The sequence below is a fragment of the Biomphalaria glabrata genome, chromosome 1, assembly GCF_947242115.1.
Source record: "Biomphalaria glabrata chromosome 1, xgBioGlab47.1, whole genome shotgun sequence".
Classification (NCBI taxonomy): Eukaryota; Metazoa; Mollusca; class Gastropoda; family Planorbidae; genus Biomphalaria; species Biomphalaria glabrata.
The window spans coordinates 2,781,170-2,797,483 of NC_074711.1; the positions used below are offsets into that span (position 1 = coordinate 2,781,170).

General features: G+C 38.3%; 1 protein-coding gene across 3 annotated transcripts in view; it reads left to right on the forward strand.

The window, feature by feature from the left end:
• The window catches only part of LOC106067245 (adenylate cyclase type 1-like), a 160,345-nt gene that overhangs the window by 115,129 nt on the left and 28,902 nt on the right, over nucleotides 1–16,314 (forward strand). For all 3 annotated transcript variants that reach the window (XM_056004566.1, XM_056004632.1, XM_056004706.1), the window contains 3 exons: nucleotides 9,504–9,698; nucleotides 12,183–12,242; nucleotides 16,198–16,238. In XM_056004566.1, coding sequence (XP_055860541.1) covers nucleotides 9,504–9,698; nucleotides 12,183–12,242; nucleotides 16,198–16,238 — 296 coding nt within the window. The remainder of the gene's footprint in view (nucleotides 1–9,503; nucleotides 9,699–12,182; nucleotides 12,243–16,197; nucleotides 16,239–16,314) is intronic.

Sequence of the window (16,314 nt, forward strand, 5' to 3'; positions counted from 1 at the left end):
GTCTGCAAGTCTTTGATTCTATCACCTGTTGGCTTTAGTGATTGTGTGTCTGCGTGATTGTTTTGTCGCGAAAGACAAAAGCTCAGTCCTGTGTCTGCACCTCTACTCTTTGTGCTCACTTTGACAACCACTTCCGTTACAGCTCATGTATTTATGTGTGTCGCTCTTATTTCAGGGGACATTTACAACCGACTTCCGTTCTAGCTCATGTACTTATGTGTGTCGCTCTTATTTCAGGGGACATTTACAACCAACTCCGTTGCAGCTCATGTATTTATGTTTGTCGCACTTATTTCAGAGGACATTTACAACCGACTCCGTTGCAGGTCATGTATTTATGTTTGTCGCACTTATTTCAGAGCTCCATTGTGTTGTACAAAGCTTACATCAACTCACTCTATCTGTCGTGTACAAAGCTTACATCAACTCACTCTATCTGTCGTGTACAAAGCTTACATCAACTCACTCTGTCTGTCGGGTACAAAGCTTACATCAACTCACTGTGTCTGTCGGGTACAAAGCTTACATCAACTCACTCTGTCTGTCGGGTACAAAGCTTACATCAACTCACTCTGTCTGTCGGGTACAAAGCTTACATCAACTCACTCTGTCTATCTGGTACAAAGCTTACATCAACTCACTCTGTCTGTCTGGTACAAAGCTTACATCAACTCACTCTGTCTATCTGGTACAAAGCTTACATCAACTCACTCTGTCTATCTGGTACAAAGCTTACATCAACTCACTCTGTCTATCTGGTACAAAGCTTACATCAACTCACTGTGTCTGTCGGGTACAAAGCTTACATCAACTCACTCTGTCTATCTGGTACAAAGCTTACATCAACTCACTCTGTCTGTCGGGTACAAAGCTTACATCAACGCACTCTGTCTGTCGTGTACAAAGCTTACATCAACTCACTCTGTCTGTCTGGTACAAAGCTTACATCAACTCACTCTGTCTGTCGTGTACAAAGCTTACATCAACTCACTCTGTCTATCTGGTACAAAGCTTACATCAACTCACTCTGTCTGTCTGGTACAAAGCTTACATCAACTCACTCTATCTGGTACAAAGCTTACATCAACTCACTATGTCTGTCTGGTACAAAGCTTACATCAACTCACTCTGTCTATCTGGTACAAAGCTTACATCAACTCACTCTGTCTGTCTGGTACAAAGCTTACATCAACTCACTCTGTCTGTCTGGTACAAAGCTTACATCAACTCACTCTGTCCGACTGGTACAAAGCTTACATTAACTCACTCTGTCGGGTACAAAGCTTAAATCAACTCACTCTGTCTGGTACTATTTCAGTACAAGTTTTTTTCTCCCACGCCCATTCTTCGATCATATTGAGACTTTACAAGACATGAACCAAATAAAAAAAAAAAACAATTAGCTAATTAATTATTGGTAATTAATTATTTTGCTTGGTAAGTGCTACATATTCCGAGATGTGCCGATATATGTGGAATTGTTCCCCTTGGAACGTTTTGTACACGTTTTTTGTATCTCCCACTTCCCATGATCATAATCGATGACAATCAATGAAAAAAAAAAACAATGGTAATTAATTCATTTTGTTTTACATAGAAAAAGAAACTTATTCCTGCAGTATTGAGATACATTTTGCTTGCTTGTCTGTTTGTATCCCCTATCTCCAGCCTACGGTTCGCGCGGGACGTACTTGGCCCCTGAGTTTTATTTCCCTTTACTTTGGAGTTTTTTTTTATTAATAAAACTAAAACATCTACAAAGGTCTAGTTCAATAGCTGTTTGGAACTACAACCCTACATCCACCTGTATCAGCATCACCGATAATGCCAGATGTTAATTTATTTTTATAGATTAAATTGCAGATATTTTTTTTTATTGGAAATAAATGTAGAAAAGTTGTTTGTATTCATATTTTAAAAAGTTCCGATTATTCAATAATGTGATGAGCTAAATAGAAGAAGCATTGCAAGAAAAATAGCAATATTAAATGAGCATATCTAGGTCATTGTAATCTATGGATGTCTGTTGATGTAATTTGGCACTATTTTCTGTGTAGGCTTCTTATTTTTTTTTAAATGTCGGACTATTTTTTTCTATACTGGCATAAGTCGTGTAAGATGGTAATAGTGGTATATGTCGGTCTATAATAGTCTATGTTGTGTTTATCGTTCTATATTTTCACTCTCTCTGGTACTATTCTGCGTCAGTCGATTTTGTTAAAAAGTAATTTTCTGTGTTTTTTCTCGTCTTTTCTCTCTGTGTTTTTTTTCTGTTTCTATTTGTCCTAGATTAGGACATGGGAGGACCTGGGGCAAGGCAGAGAGAGAGAGAGAGAGAGACAGAAAGGGGGGTGGTGGTGGTAGGAAGCGGGAGATACCGGGAAACAATCGTTTGCCATCACTTGAATCTCGTGGCATCATTCCGTCACTTCTCATCCTCTTCATTGAATTATGTAGACCAGAGGTTATCAACCTGTGGGTCGCGACCCCCTTAGGGGTCGATTGACGATTTGCCAGGGGTCGCCTGAGACCATCGAAAATATGGATTGTTTTTGTCTATTCTTCTATTGCTGTGTGGATGGGGGTCGCCGAAGAGTGAGATTGTAAAAAGGGGGTCGTCGAGCTTAAAAGGTTGAGAACCGCTGATGTAGACAGTATATTAGATCGCTCAGAAATAATTGGTTGATTGTATGACATTCAACGGGCTTGTTAAAACTCTTTAATTTTTTCGTTATCTATAGAGACTATTTTTTTTTTTTTATTTAATCGAGCTTCCCAAAAGTTTAAAGAAACGAATCAAAACCAATAATTATGGAAATTATCTTGAAAGTGGCGCCAACCTGGCCAAATTTACTCCTCCGACGACCTATGACCTCTTGTATCAGACTCCCACAAGACATTTTTTTTTTCATGACTCAGACTATCAAACTTGAACTATAGACGCCGTAGATGAGAACTTACGAGACCTGGTATTTAGTGACGTCACATCGGGGCAAAAGTTGGCCTTTTTTTTATTTCCTTCCATTTCATAAAGAAACATGCAGAACATTTAAAAAGTTTCTTTTAAAAAGACACGAATTAATTTGATAATTCAAATTCGTCAATCATACTAGTTGAAATTATTCTATCTTGTAAAATTGAGAAAATAAGTTTGATTTTCAAGGGAGATCAAACTACATCTCGTATGCAATCCATGCTGAAGATGCAGGAAATTGTTCTAGAACATTCTTAGAAATTCGGGCCAAAAGTTTGTTTCGCTGCCATATAAACAAACGTCTCTGCTAAACCCAGTGTTTGTTGAAATGTTTTGGTTCATGTAATGTGCTTGTGCTACTGCCAGATTTAGCAGATCTAACTGACAATTATTTTGTTTGGCTTTTTTGTTAGAGACTTACAAGATTGCTGCAGAAGAATCTAGCTTGGGACTAGTGACGTTTAAAACTTATATAATGCAGCCGTTACTTCAAAAAAAGAAGATGATTACGTCCTACGCGTCATGCATTCAGTCATGCATATTAACCTATGACTTAAATTCTGCCAAGTCACTGGTTTTCCTGGCTAGCTCAGGCAACCCATTCCATGCTCTAATAGCACTAGGGAGGAAGGCTAAGCCAAAACTTAATTGTTTTCCTTTAATGAAACAAAAAATGTTGGCGGAGATGCAGGAACATCTCAACTAAATACATCTTTAGAACTAGACTATGTAAAATCCAAGACTTAAAGTTGGTAGCGATGAAAATACAGTATCATTATGGCACAGTATTAATAAATAGTTTTATGTCGAGTTTTTTTTTTATAGTAAAATAATGACAAACTGTGTGCCTATAGGTATGTGAACCACTGCGATGTGAACCACTGCTATGTGAACCACTACAATGTGAACCACTACCATGTGAACCACTACCATGTGAACCACTACTATGTGAACCACTACTATATGTATCACTACTATGTGAACCCTTCTATGTGAAACACTACTATGTGAACCACTGCTATGTGAACCACTGCTATGTGAACCACTACTACGTGAACCACTACTATGTGAACCACTACTATGTGAACCACTACTATGTGAACCAATATGTGAACCAATATGTGAACCACTACTATGTGAACCACTACTATGTGAACCACTACCATGTGAACCACTACCATGTGAACCACTACTATGTGAACCACTACAATGTGAACCACTACAATGTGAACCACTACTATGTGAACCACTACAATGTGAACCACTACCATGTGAACCACTACTATGTGAACCACTACAATGTAAACCACTACTATGTGAACCACTACAATGTGAACCACTGCTATGTGAACCACTACTATGTGAACCACTACTATGTGAACCACTACTATGTGAACCACTACAATGTAAACCACTACTATGTGAACCACTACAATGTGAACCACTGCTATGTGAACCACTACTATGTGAACCACTACAATGACTTGAGATTGGGACGTCAAACAGCCATAATAACATGATACTTTGACCTTAAACTGCTGTATTGACATGAGATTTAGACGTGGCATGCTACAACTACCTGACACTTGAAAGTCGAACTGCTACATGGACATGACATTTTGACGTGGAACTGCTACATGGACATGAGATTTGGATGTAGAACTGCTACAATGATATGTAGCAGACACGAACGCCCCCCCCCTCTCCTCCCCATTCTCATTCTGTTTTAACTTTTATTTCACTAAACTTTTTTCCCTGACGGATAAAGTCCAGACACTTGGAGACACCAGTTTTCATAGAGCTGTCCCTATGGTGGTAATAGGAAGGATCGACCAGTGACTTAGTCAATGATGACTCAAAAAACCCTCAAGACAAATATACACTGACTAGCCCTGAAAACACATACACTGTCTTGCCTTCAAACATATGCAATGACTAACATTGAAAAGAAATACAATAACTAGTCTTTAAGAAAACGCGTTCAGTAACTAGTCTTGTAAAGAGATACAAGTTGTCTCGTGAAGAGATGTTCACTGACTAAATCTAGTCTTGTCCCAATCGATGCTGTGATTTAATGACTCCAGCTATCACTTCCTGGTCTCCTAATGTTGATATTATTGTCGCTGTTTAAATCGTCCTTGTCTAAGTCGAGGGAGGGGGGGGGGCAGCTAGGGAGACACTCTAGAACAGCGGTTCTCAACCTCTTAGGTTCGGCGACCCCTTTTTACAACCCCCCCCCCCCCAACTCTGCCGCGACCCCCCCCCCTCCGCATACACACACAGCAACAGAAGAATGAACAAAAACAATTCATTTTTTTTCGATGGTCTTAGGTGACCCCTGGCCCAATTGTCAATCGACCCCCAAAGGGGGTCACGACCCACAGGTTGAGAACCCCCTTCTCTAGAACATGGGCGCAGTGATAGCAACTGTACGTTCTAAGTGTTTAAATCTCGATAGATCCCGTGATCAATGAGATGGCGCGAGAATTCGCGCGATCACGCGCTGGTCAAAACGCCGTCTGGTGTGTGTGGGGGGCCGGAGAGGAAGATAAAATATGTATATATTTGACTAGCCAGCGCTGACTGGTTTCGTTAGGTCAAACAAGATAAAGACATTTTGGGCTTTTTTTTTAAAGGCTGCTAGAGGCTTCTATAAACACAATCTATGTCTCTGTCCATTGATCAACGCTTCCTCTCTGCCTGGATAGTCTGGTCCAGATTTGGTACGAACGACTAAGAGTTCATTGAAAGGAGTTCAAGCTAAGTTTAGAAACTCGTCGTTGGTCCCTTTGGTCTTATCGACTTCAGGGGGGACGTAATGTACGTCCTTGTAAAGTTGAATCAAGAAGCTTATAGATACGTAATAGATACGTAATTGATACGTAATTGATACGTAATTGATACCTAATAGATACGTAATAGATACGTAATTGATACGTAATTGATACGTAATAGATACGTAATTGATACCTAATAGATACGTAATTGATGCGTACTTGATACCTAAAAATACGTAATTGATACGTAATTGATACCTAATAGATACGTAATTGATACGTAATTGATACCTAATAGATACGTAATTGATACGTAATTGATACCTAATAGATACGTAATAGATACGTAATTGATACCTAATAGATACGTAATTGATACGTAATAGATACGTAATAGATACCTAATAGATACGTAATAGATACGTAATTGATACCTAATAGATACGTAATTGATACCTAATAGATACGTAATTGATACGTAATAGATACGTAATTGATACCTAATAGATACGTAATTAATACCTAATAGATACGTAATAGATACGTAATAGATACGTAATTGTACCTAATAGATACGTAATAGATACCTAATAGATACGTAATTGATACGTAATTGATACGTAATAGATACCTAATAGATACGTAATTGATACGTAATTGATACGTAAAAGACACGTCTGCAGTTCAGGATTTCAAGAAAAAAAATTGCTGATTTTTTTTTCACTGATTTATAAAGATTATTAATTTATTAATACAAATTCTCCTTTAGTTTTCTAGCTGTTTCTCTATGTCTATGATATATATTTTGGTGATCGAGAACTCCTATTGAATCTACTCCTCACTGTAAACATTCTTAAACCAATTTCAATGTTGATATGTAATATTACAACGTTTCGGTAGGTGCCAGCAGCCATTGAGGACAACCACGGATATCCTGGATTACAAATAATTCTTATGAGAAAAAAAAATACACTTTTAAAATATTTTTGAACTTGTTACACAGCCATGTTGTTGCTTCTTGTACGATCTTTGCTTAGCCTGTTAGCACAAATCAGTTGTCACAAATCAATCAATTTAAAGTTCTGTATCTGTTTACTGTAAACCACTTTTTTTTTGTCAGTCGTAATCTCACTTTGCGTTAAATTTAACAATAAATTATCTTCCTGACAAAAAGATGTCACTGAAGTGTAAATGTAAGCACAATTGACTTACCTCTATGTCATTTTATAATAATAATAATAATAATAATTGTCCAAAATAACAATATACCCCATTGTTATATCAACCGAGGGGGTAATAACAACTGACCTCACAGACACCTTCAAGGCCCTTAACATTCCTAGGAACATCTTCGTTGCCTGTCAGAGGGCGGTACTGCTGCAGACCTGCCACATCACCAGAAAATTCCTCAGTGGAAACTGTTAAAGGGACTACTATGAATTTTGTTTCTCTTTAGCGAAACTCGACCCTGGCAGCGCCAGAGAATGACTACTCGTTCATTTCTAACATAATAATAATCTTTATTGTCCGTATGGAAATTTGTCTTACAATGGCTGAGTGGTTGAGCGCTTGGCTTCCGAGCCTGGATTCCTGGGTTTGAATCTTGGTGAAGACTAGGGTTTTGAATTTCGGGATTCTTAAGGCGCCCCCTGAGTCCAGCCAACTGTAATGGGTACCTGACTTGAGTTGGAGAAAGTAAAAGCGGTTGGTCGTTGAGCTGGTCACATGGCACCCTCGTTAACCGTAGGCCACAAAAACAGATGACCTTTACATCATCTGCCCTATAGACGACAAGGTCTGAAAGGGGAGCCTTACTATATATGATTACGTCCCCATAACAGAAGAACTGTGTAGGTATCTTCCATACGTTTTATAATCAACCCATGACTTAAATTCTGCCAAGTCACTGTTTTTTCTAGCTGACTCAGGCAACTAATTCCTTGCTCTAATAGCACTAGCGAAGAAGGAGCATTTGTACAAATTTGTCCTATCATATGAAACAAGAAATGTACCTTTATCTTTGTGTCTTTCAGAGTAGTTTATTAAATTTTGTTTTTGTATTTGAAGATACAGTGGTTCAGTGTTTTATATATAATTGCTACTTTACTTTTAAGTCTTCTTTCCTTATATTATCTGGGACTGCGCAGCCACGGGAAATACTGTATTCCTCACTGATCTTCGGACTCGAAGACAAGCCTTATTATTATTATTATTATATTATAGTCTTATATTCTTTATAAGAAACTCGTTTATTAGGATATTGAACTGTCGCTAGAATTATATCACAAGAATATTCTTTCGAACTTGTATTATAAACAGCTATATAAAATAAATCAATACATTTTTTTTCTCAACATAATTTGTTCCAGCAATATTGTTTCCTCATGGCGTTATTATTGATCTATTATTAGTGCATTCAGTTTTTTTATTTTGCGTCATAAGTGCGAACCGATTATGTTCCAATTTCACTGTGGCAGTAAAAGTCGTTTTCACACGAGATCAATGCACAAATTGCCTGCCGTGTTATGCCAAGAGCAAGAGTTCTATTTGTATTAGGCCGAAGCAGAGTTTCTGTTCGTATCGTAACGCGCAACAAGCGGGAAGAGATTCTAGCTCTCACTGATAGGTATAAGGGTGCAAATGATTAGATTTCGTTGTAGATATATGGCATGTCGAGCGCGTGACCCAGTAGGATAAATCACTGGGCTGACAAGCATTAAAACCCGATTGAGACTATAGAAATTTTTTATTCAACATTAAACTCGAGCTGAGTTTACTGACCTTATAAAGGTAGCACGGTAACTCCTCCTCCCCCCCCCAGATATCCCCTCGATTACATGTCCAAAAAAGGGAGGCGCTGTGGCTGAACGGTAAAGCACTTGGCTTCTGAGCCGGGGGTCTCGGGCTCGAATCCTGGTGAAGACTGGGATTTTTAATTTCGGGATCTTCGGGCGCCTCTGAGTCCACCCAGCTCTAATGGGTACATGACGTTAGTTAGGGAAAAGTAAAGGCGGATGGTCGTTGTGCTGGCCACATGCCACCCTGGTTAACCGTGGGCCACAAAAACAGATGGCCTTTATTTTTACGTGTCCACAAAAGTGATTAAACATACTGTACTGGACATACTGCACTGGACATACTGCACTGGACATACTGCACTGGACATACTGCACTGGACATACTGCACTGGACACGATATAGCAGAATGAAGACGCTCTTTAGAAAATAATGATTAAAAAAAAAAAGTTGAAACGTTTTTCTATGATATAGATCTAGATCTACACATCGAATTCAATTATCTCCTCTAAAGTTATATAATAAACACATATATATTGAAAAATACAGTAGACATATGTATAGAAAATTCTGCTGTTTGGGTCACGAGGCCTTCGTCAGCTTCATACACCGAAACAGTCAAACAATTAACACAAGACTTTTGGTTTCTAGCTATCTAGGCAAAAAAGAAATGACCATTCTTTGAGCAATATGCTCGTGAAATAGGATTGAGGCGATCGGACCTCGGCACAAAGGTTTCTATTTATTTTCATTATATTTTCTGTGTTTTTTTTTATAATTTAAATAAATGTATATGCAGAGGTTAAAGGTTACTGGGATGAACCATTTTATTTACCTTTATCCTTTAAAAATGTGTTTTTATATACGCGAGCCCTTTGGAAAAGCTGGCGTGCTTTACCAGCTCGTAAACCAAGGTTTGACTTGTATTTAGTTCTGACTCTGTTGACTCTCCACAGCAACATGCGGTCTTGTTACAAAGGGAGTGGACAGGGATGAGGCCACACAAGCTCTCCTTCAAGGGGGTCACCAACTGCGTCATCAGACTCATGCAGTCGGTCAAGTTCAATGCAGAGATACCTTTCTCGGACGTGTTGACCACCAGCCAATCACGGGACTCCATGGCGCACCCTGCGAAAATCTCCAAAACTATGGTCAGTACAATCAAGCAGACATGTACGTTCACTAACGTATTAAGTCAATGTGCCTTCTTATTTCATTATATGCTTTGATTTCATGTATTTCGTTGCTATATAAGAATACGTGTTTTATTCTGTTAAACTTTGGCCAGCGATTCCAATAACGCAGACTTTTTAGGTGGCGTGGTGGCCAAGTGCTAATGTAATTGGGTTCTGAACCGAGGGGGCTCGGGTTTCAATCTCGGTGAGGACTGGGATTTTGAATATCGGGATTTTGAGGACGCCCCTGAATTCCCCCAACACTAATTGGTAAAAATATTTTGTTGTAAAATGTTTTACATGTTTCGGATGTTCCTTCAGAGTTGAAGATAGTTTACTTCCTAGTCCAAACCTCCCGCAGGACGACGGGAATGGAAGCGGGCAGGATTTGAACCCGCGACCATCGATAAATCCGAACGACAGTCCAGCGCGCAAACCGCACGACCAGGCAGCCATCCATATGGTACCTGATATAAGTTGGAGAGGAAAATGTTGTTGGTCGTTGTTTCGTGGTCTTGTAAACCGTCGGTCATAGAACCATGGACTGTTCAGTATTTGCCCCGTGGATCGCGAAGTCTGAATAGGAAACGTGTTTTTGTAATAACCATGTAAATAATTAACGTAGGCCTAATGTAAACCTGGAATCCTATTTATTTAAAAAAGGCCTGCTACACTCTCGACTCTGTCAGGACTAGAATAGAATCGGACTTATAGTAGTATAGCCTTGCAGTATGACTTGGTTTGGTTCTTCTGACTACCAGCTGAGCATAGGGCCACAACAGTACTTAGCCATCGGGCTATGTTCTAGGCAATCCCCTTTAGTTGGGGCTATGTCCATGTTGCCTTTATTTCTTCTTGGTCTACCGATCTCCCCCATTTCTGCTTTGCTCTTCCAGTTTTTCTCTTTCCTTGTGGGTTCCAGTCTACAGACTTTTGTTCAATGTTCTGTGCTGTTTTTCACACTGTATCTTATCTTATCTTATCTTCAAAGAAAGATGATGAGTACGTCGTAAGCGTCATGCATTAGTCATGCAGTTTAGCAACGACCTAAATTCTACCAAGTCATTGTTTTTTTCTGGCTGGCTCAGGCAACCCATTCTATGCTCTAAAAGCACTTAGGAAGAAAAAGCATTTATACAAATTAGTCCTAGTATATGGAAACGCGCCCAATGAAGCCTCATTTGGGTCTTTTGATTTCTTGTTATATTAAAGTAAAAATGACACCGCCTATCCTGTATGGGGGAAAAATGTATGCCAAAGGCAGTCTTTTTTGGTGAGCTAAAATGTGGTCGACGTATCAGAGGCGCCCCACGGAAACGCTTCAAAGACCAGCTTAAGCGTCAACTTTCCTTGTCTGACATAAAAGAGAGCACCTGGTCTCGTGCGGCCTCAGAACGAGACAGCTGGAGGTCACTCACGAAGGCCGCGGGATACTCATTTGAGACCAAAAGAAGATCCGCTGCCGAGGACAAACGCAGACGGCGAAAAGAAAATGTGAATCGGACAATGGTTATGCTTGCCTTGGTTGTGGCACAATATGTAGGTCACAGCTGGGGCTGCGCAGCCACGGGAAATACGGCACTCCTCGCTAATCTTCGGACTCGAGAGACAAGCCTTAGTGTTATGATGGTCTTTTACAGTCCTAACTTCCTCGCTGCTTTTATTTCTTGAAAACTCTAAACTCGTAACAGAAAATTAGCAACTTTTGATTGACCTGCTTCGGATTCTCCTTCATAATCGAATCTATTATATCCTAGCCCCTAGAGATGGCGGCGATCAGGGTTCGAACCCGGGGCCATCGAGGCAACAGACCAGAGAACATACCACACAAACGACCAGCCATCCACAGTGAAACAAAGCATAGATTCTTGTTAATCTGGTTGAATGCTGGTGAATTGATTGCTGACGTCATGTAGGGGAAACAACACGTAGGCGCTAACTTGATGTAGAAATAAAATGGGCGAAGATAACACAGTGACAAATAATGACAAATTCTTCTGTTTGATAAGGATGGCAGGAACCCATAATGTCCAGGTCCCTTCATTCCTGTGTTAGTTTTATAATTTCAACATTCTCTGATTTTACATTGGTTTATCCAGCTTTTGCTGCGGTGCTATCGTGTAAATAAATTAACAAATAATTGTCTTCCACTATCTACACATAAAACACTCTGCCAAGGTTAGCACTGGCTTAGGTGATAGTACTAAACATTACGAAATGGGTTAGTTTTTAAAAGTGTTTTTTTTTTTTTTTTTAAATCAAGGGAGAGAACTCTGGTAACAGATTTGGCAGACGTTCATAATATGGAAATATGGAAATTAAAGCGATTCTCGTAGAAATTTTAGCAAATATATTTTAAAAGTAATATACTCTAATCAATTAAGTAATTAATATTCTTTGGTAACACAATTTATTTATTCAAAGAACAAAAGTCCCATCTCATGTACTTTTTTACCATAGGGCGCCGCACACGATGAGTCAGAGAAACAAGATGGCGTGTCTATCTCTGTACAGGATTATGTAAGTGTACTTTTGGGGTGTCTATGTCTTTACAGTTTTATGTAAGTGTACTTTTGGTGTGTCTGTCTCTGTACAGTTTTATGTAAGTGTACATTTAGTGTGAATGTATCCGTACGGGATTACGTAAGTGTACGTGTAGAAAATGTTATACATTTGCACATTCTACACCGCAAAATCTTAGAGACTAATTCATTAAGATCTGTCCAGCATTGAGTCCATGCCAGCAAAAATCAGACAAGTATTGATGTCAAAAGAATTACTTAACTGATATGTCTAGCTTGACCAACAAAAAAAAAAAAAGGTTACAAAAATGAGAACCTCACGTCCATCAGCCCACCCACCCCCTCCCTCAGTCTACTCCCCGCCCCACAAGCCCCTACCCCCTCTTGCTACTCCCCTGCACTATCATAGTCACTATCAGTACAAGATATCAATCAAGTTATTGAGAGCAATCTAGCAAGGGAGATTATTGAACTATGTAGAAGGAAAAGATTTTGTTGGTGAATTGAGTTATTTTGTTAGTTTGTTTCGCCAACTCTGTGACCCTCATTTTAGATGGATAACTTTTTAGATTGACCTTTTTTTTTCTCTATCACTGTCGTGGTGACAGCGTAATTGTTTAAAATCTTTGTTTGTGTGTGTTTTAATGGTTTAGATTTGTGTGTGTGTGTGTATGTTAATGGTTTAGGTTTGTGTGTGTGTGTTAATGGTTTAGGTTTGTGTGTGTTTTTTTTTAATGGTTTAGGTTTGAGTGTGTGTTTTTTTTAATGGTTTAGGTTTGTATGCGCGTGTGTTTTAATGGTTTAGGTTTTGTGTGTGTGTGTTAATGGTTTAGGCTTGTTTGTGTGTGTGTGTGTTTTTAATGGTTTAGATTTGTGTGTGTGTTTTAATGGTTTAGGTTTGTGTGTGTGTTAATGGTTTAGGTTTATGTGTATGTGTTTTTCATGGTTTAAATATGTGTGTGTGTGTTTTAATAGTTTAGATGTCTCTGTGTGTGTGTGTGTGTGTTAATGGTTTAGGTGTGTGCTATTTCCATAGACTCCCGGTTGTAGAGGTAATCCCACTCAGTCTGTCGGTCTACATATGAGTATGTTTGTAATTATCTGCTACATTATGTTTGTTAGCATTATCTATTTGTTTGTAATTATCTCTTTGTTTGTAGTTATCTCTTTGTTTGTAGTTATCTCTTTGTTTCTAGTTGTCTATTTGTTTGTAGTTGTCTATTTGTTTCTAGTTGTCTATTTGTTTGTAGTTGTCTATTTGTTTGTAGTTGTCTATTTGTTTGTAGTTGTCTATTTGTTTGTAGTTGTCTATTTGTTTGTAGTTGTCTATTTGTTTGTAGTTATCTATTTGTTTGTAGTTGTCTATTTGTTTGTAGTTGTCTATTTGTTTGTAGTTATATATTTGTTTGTAGTTGTCTATTTGTTTGTAGTTGTTTATTTGTTTGTTGTTGTCTATTTGTTTGTAGTTGTCTATTTGTTTGTAGTTGTTTTTTTGTTTGTAGTTGTCTATTTGTTTGTAGTTATCTGTTTGGTATATTTATTCTGCTCTCATTTTTGTATTATTGTAAATATTTTCTGTAGGTTTGTATAGATATAATTGTGTATTCATGTTACTGTTAATAATCACTATTATTCTGTTTGTTAGTTTGATTGTCTGTGGCAGTCCATCTTTCAGTCTGCATTCGTCAATCTATAGAAATACTTTCCGTTGGTCTTTGATTCTGTCTGAAAAAGTCTGCTGCAATAACAGGTCTCTGATTTGATTCTAAAGAAATACTTTCCTTTGGTCTTTGATTCTGTCTGAAAAAGTCTGCTGCAATAACAAGTCTCTGATTTGATTCTATAGAAATATTTTCCTTTGGTCTTTGATTCTGTCTGAAAAAGTCTGCTGCAATAACAGGTCTCTGATTTGATTCTATAGAAATACTTTCCTTTGGTCTTTGATTCTGTCTGAAAAGTCTGCTGCAATAACAAGTCTCTGATTTGATTCTATAGAAATACTTTCCTTTGGTCTTTGATTCTGTCTGAAAAGTCTGCTGCAATAACAGGTCTCTGATTTGATTCTATAGAAATACTTTCCTTTGGTCTTTGATTCTGTCTGAAAAGTCTGCTGCAATAACAAGTCTCTGATTTTATTCTATAGAAATACTTTCCGTTGGTCTTTGATTCTGTCTGAAAAAGTCTGCTGCAATAACAGGTCTCTGATTTGATTCTATAGAAATACTTTCTGTGGATCGTTAATTCCTGATTATCTTATCTTATCTTATATAATACAGACGTTACTTTAAAAAAGAAGATGATTACGTCTTATCTTATATAATACAGACGTTACTTCAAAAAAGAAGATGATCACGTCCTACGCGTCATGCATTTAGTCATGCATATTAACCAATGGCTTAAATTCTGCCAAGTCACTGGTTTTCCTGGCTAGCTCAGGCAGGGGCGGACTGGCTATATGGGCGTTCGGGCAAATGCCCGGTGGGCTCGTTCCCAAATGGGCCGGTAGGGCCACCTAAAGGGCCGCAAGTATGCCACTATTGCACGTATTAGATCTTTAAAGGTTTTATAATAGTTTCTTATAAAAGGGGTTCTCTGAGCGTCATGTTAAAAAATCTTTTACAGAATCTACACTACAGTCTAATATTAATTTAATGTAACACATTTTCCGAAATAATGTAATAGCCTACATCCATAGACAGTGCTACTAGAAGGCTTCACCTTTTAGGGCCCACACATTAAGCGATTTAAAAAAAAAGCAACATAAGTCCTATATTTCCTATAAGGATATAGAGTTCACTGTATGCATGCGTACAGTTTTCTATACATTCTCAAATCTAACATAATGATTTTGAGGACAGGTATGATTGGAAGCCCATCATGATATACACTTTGTGGGCCGCATGGTATTAAAATGCCCTGGCCGATTTTGACACCCAGTCCGCCCCTGAGCTCAGGCAACCCATTCCATGCTCTAATAGCACTAGGGAAGAAGGAGCATTTGTACAAATTTGTCCTAGCATATGGGACGAGGAATGTGCCTTTTTCTGTGTGTCTTTCTGAGTATTTTATTAAATTTTGTTTTTGTATTTGAAGATTATGGCTCAGTGTTTTATGTATTATTGCTACTTTACTTTTGAGCCTTCTGTCCTGAAGGCTTTCTAAATTTAGTGATTTTTACTAAAGGTGTTACTCTAGTCAATGATTCATTATTTTGTTACCAATAAAAAGATCTTATATTATCTGATCTTATATTTTTTCAATGTAGTCAGATAGTTATTGATCATAGCTCTAAGATATTAATGTAAATCATTATCAGGAGTTGAAAATATGTAGGTCACTGCTGGGTCTCCGTAGTCACGTCAAATACTCTACTTGTTCTTATTTACGGTAATCATTTAAGTTATGTGTCATATTTCACACAAGACATGGCCTAAATTTGTGCCGGTGTGCCAACCTCCCCACCCCAAAACAAACCCCACCTATTTCATACCTTGTAAGAAACCTGAAACCAATTCTAAAATCTATAATATGCAAGCAAAAGCCCTAGCCGACCGATAATGGCTGATATCCATACCTACAAATTACTAATGGACCTCATTCACCAATCGTAAACAAACAACATTAAGCCACGTGGTGCTCTATATCTTCTATATAATTTACGGTCTAATGTTTAATTCATGACGGTTGTCACGTGACAGTTTATTCCGTTCTTTTATCAATAAGATCACGTGACTAACTGTTGTTTGTTTACGATTGGTGAATGAGGTCCATTCTCTCACTTCGGCTGGACGAAGAGAGAATGAAATACCTGGCCTTGTGCGGCTGTGCCCCATAACAGCTAAGCACCTGTCACAATCGTATTTATATACGCGTAAAACTGTTTAAATGTCTTTGGGTTATCATGGCTACACTAGATGTAATATATCTCATGCTTAATCTCTTTCTTCTTCTAGAGTGTAAATCCCGAGAAACCAAACAAAGCTTTAAGGAACAGGTGAGAGATAAGTCTTTTTCATTGGTCTATTCACGTTTTGTTTATGGCTTTGATGATCACGTGATAGAACACATGA